The sequence below is a fragment of the Cebus imitator genome, unplaced genomic scaffold (genome assembly GCF_001604975.1).
Source record: "Cebus imitator isolate Cc_AM_T3 unplaced genomic scaffold, Cebus_imitator-1.0 Scaffold280, whole genome shotgun sequence".
NCBI classification, from domain to species: domain Eukaryota; kingdom Metazoa; phylum Chordata; class Mammalia; order Primates; family Cebidae; genus Cebus; species Cebus imitator.
In genome coordinates this window covers 3,782,146-3,784,381 of record NW_016107595.1, presented here as the reverse complement: position 1 = coordinate 3,784,381, position 2,236 = coordinate 3,782,146, and the positions used below count along the sequence as shown (strand labels likewise).

The following is a 2,236-nucleotide window of genomic DNA, read 5'->3' as shown; positions in this document are numbered from 1 at the left end:
ATACACATAAGATAATTCATACAGGAGAGAAACCCTACAAATGTGAAGAATGTGGCAAAGAGTTTGCACACTCCTCAACCCTTTATACACATAAGCTAATTCATACAGGAGAGAAACCCTATAAATGTGAAGAATGTGGCAAAGCTTTTAAGCAGTCCTCAACCCTTTCTACACATAAGAGAATTCATACAGGAAAGAAACTCTATAAATGTGAAGAATGTGGCAAAGAGTTTGCACACTCCTCAACCCTTTCTACACACAAGAGAATTCATAGAGGAGAGAAACCCTTTAAATGTGAAGAATGTGGCAAAGGCTTTGCACACTCCTCAGCCCTTTCTACACATAAGAGAATTCATACAGGAGAAAAGCCCTACAAATGTGAAGAATGTGGCAAAGCCTTTAAAAAGTCATATAACCTTACTATACATAAAAAAATTCATGCTGGAGAAAAACCCTACAGATGTGAAATATGTGGAAAAGCTTTCAAGCTGGCCTCACACCTTACTAGACATAAGAAAATTCACACTGGAGACAAACCCTACAGATGTGAATAAGGTGGCAAAGCCTTCAACTGGTCCTCACACCTTACTATACATAAGAAAATTGATACTGGAGAGAGACCCTACAGATGTGAAGAATGTGGGAAGGCCTTTAAGCAGTCCTCAACCCTTGCTACACATAAGATAATTCACACAGGAGAGAAACCCTATAAATGTAAAGAATGTGGAAGAGCCTTTAAGTGGTCCTCAAACCTTTCTACACATAAGATAATTCATACAGGAGAGAAACCCTATAAATGTGAAGAATGTGGCAAAGCATTTAAGACGAGCTCTAACCTTATTGTGCATAAAAGAATTCATACTGGAGAGAAACCCTACAGATGTGAAGAATGTGGCAATGTCTTTAAGAAGTGCTGTAACCTTATTGTGCATAAGAGAATTCATACTGGAGAGAAACTCTACAGATGTGAAACGTGGAAAAGCTTTCAAGCTGGCCTCACACCTTACTAGACATAAGAAAATTCATACTGGAGAGAAACCCTACAGATGTGAAGAATGTGGCAAGGCCTTTAACCGACCTGCAACCCTCACTACACATAAGAAAATTCACACTGTTGAGAGACCATACAGATGTGACGAATGTGGCACAGCCTTTAAACAGTCCTATTACCTTAGTATACATAAAAAAATTCATGCTGGAGAAAAACCCTACAAATGTGAAATATGTGGAAAAGCTTTCAAGCTGGCCTCACACCTTACTAGACATAAGAAAATTCACACTGGAGAGAAACCCTACAGATGTGAAGAATGTGGCAAAGCTTTTACCCGATCTGCAACCCTCACTACGCATAAGAAAATTCACACTGGAGAGAAACCATACAGATGTGAAACGTGGCAAAAACTTTCCGTCGTTCTCCACCCTCAGTAGACATAAGGTAATTCATACTGGAGAGTAACCCTATGAATATAATGAACGTAGGAAAGCCTTTAACTAGCTCTCAACTCTGACTACATATGAGAAGTTATATGAAACATAAAACCTACAAATATAAAGAATGTGATAAAATTTTCAAAAAAGTTCTCAGCCTTTATCACACATAATTTATGCTGGATAGAAGGCCTATAAGTGTGAAGAATGTGGCCAACCCTGTAAGAAGTTCTCTTTTTCCCTTTTGAGAGAGAGTTTTCACTCTCATCACCAAGGATGAAGTGCAGTGGCCCAATTTTGGCTCACTGCAACCTCTGCCTTCTCGGTTGAAGCCATTCTCTTGCCTCAGCCTCTCTAGTACCTAGGATTATAGGTGCCCACAACCATGCCCTGCTAATTTGTGTATTCTTAGTACAGACGGGGTTTTGCCATGTTTTCCAGACTAGTGTCAAACTTCTGACCTCAGGTGATCCACCCACCTCGGCCTCCTGAAGTGCTAGGATTACAGGTGTGAGCTACCACACCTAGCCACAAGTTCTCAATTCTTAAGAGACATGGCATGTTGGGATTCACTCAGGGTGGTGACAGAGATATTAAGTGAGAATATTAGAAATAGTTATAGCCACAAACCTCCTTGGAAGACAGAGAGTTTCGCCTAAGTTTCAGAAAGTTTCTGCCAAAGGCACCTAAAACACTTTACATTTAATTATAAGAAAAGCAAACAGCTAGGGAATGCAAGGCAGTTTATCTATATAGTTTATTTACTCAATTAACTTTTGATCAGCCTCTGGAGTAGCTGGGACCACAG

General features: G+C 39.8%; 1 protein-coding gene across 1 annotated transcript in view; it reads left to right on the top strand.

Annotated features, from left to right (window-relative positions):
* LOC108284603 (zinc finger protein 737-like) overlaps positions 1–1,513 on the top strand; it is a 27,811-nt gene extending 26,298 nt beyond the window's left edge. The window contains exons 5-7 of the mRNA XM_037728804.1: positions 7–219; positions 556–894; positions 965–1,513. Coding sequence (XP_037584732.1) covers positions 7–219; positions 556–894; positions 965–1,428 — 1,016 coding nt within the window. The 3' untranslated portion in view covers positions 1,429–1,513. The remainder of the gene's footprint in view (positions 1–6; positions 220–555; positions 895–964) is intronic.
* Positions 1,514–2,236: the final 723 nt, after the last annotated feature.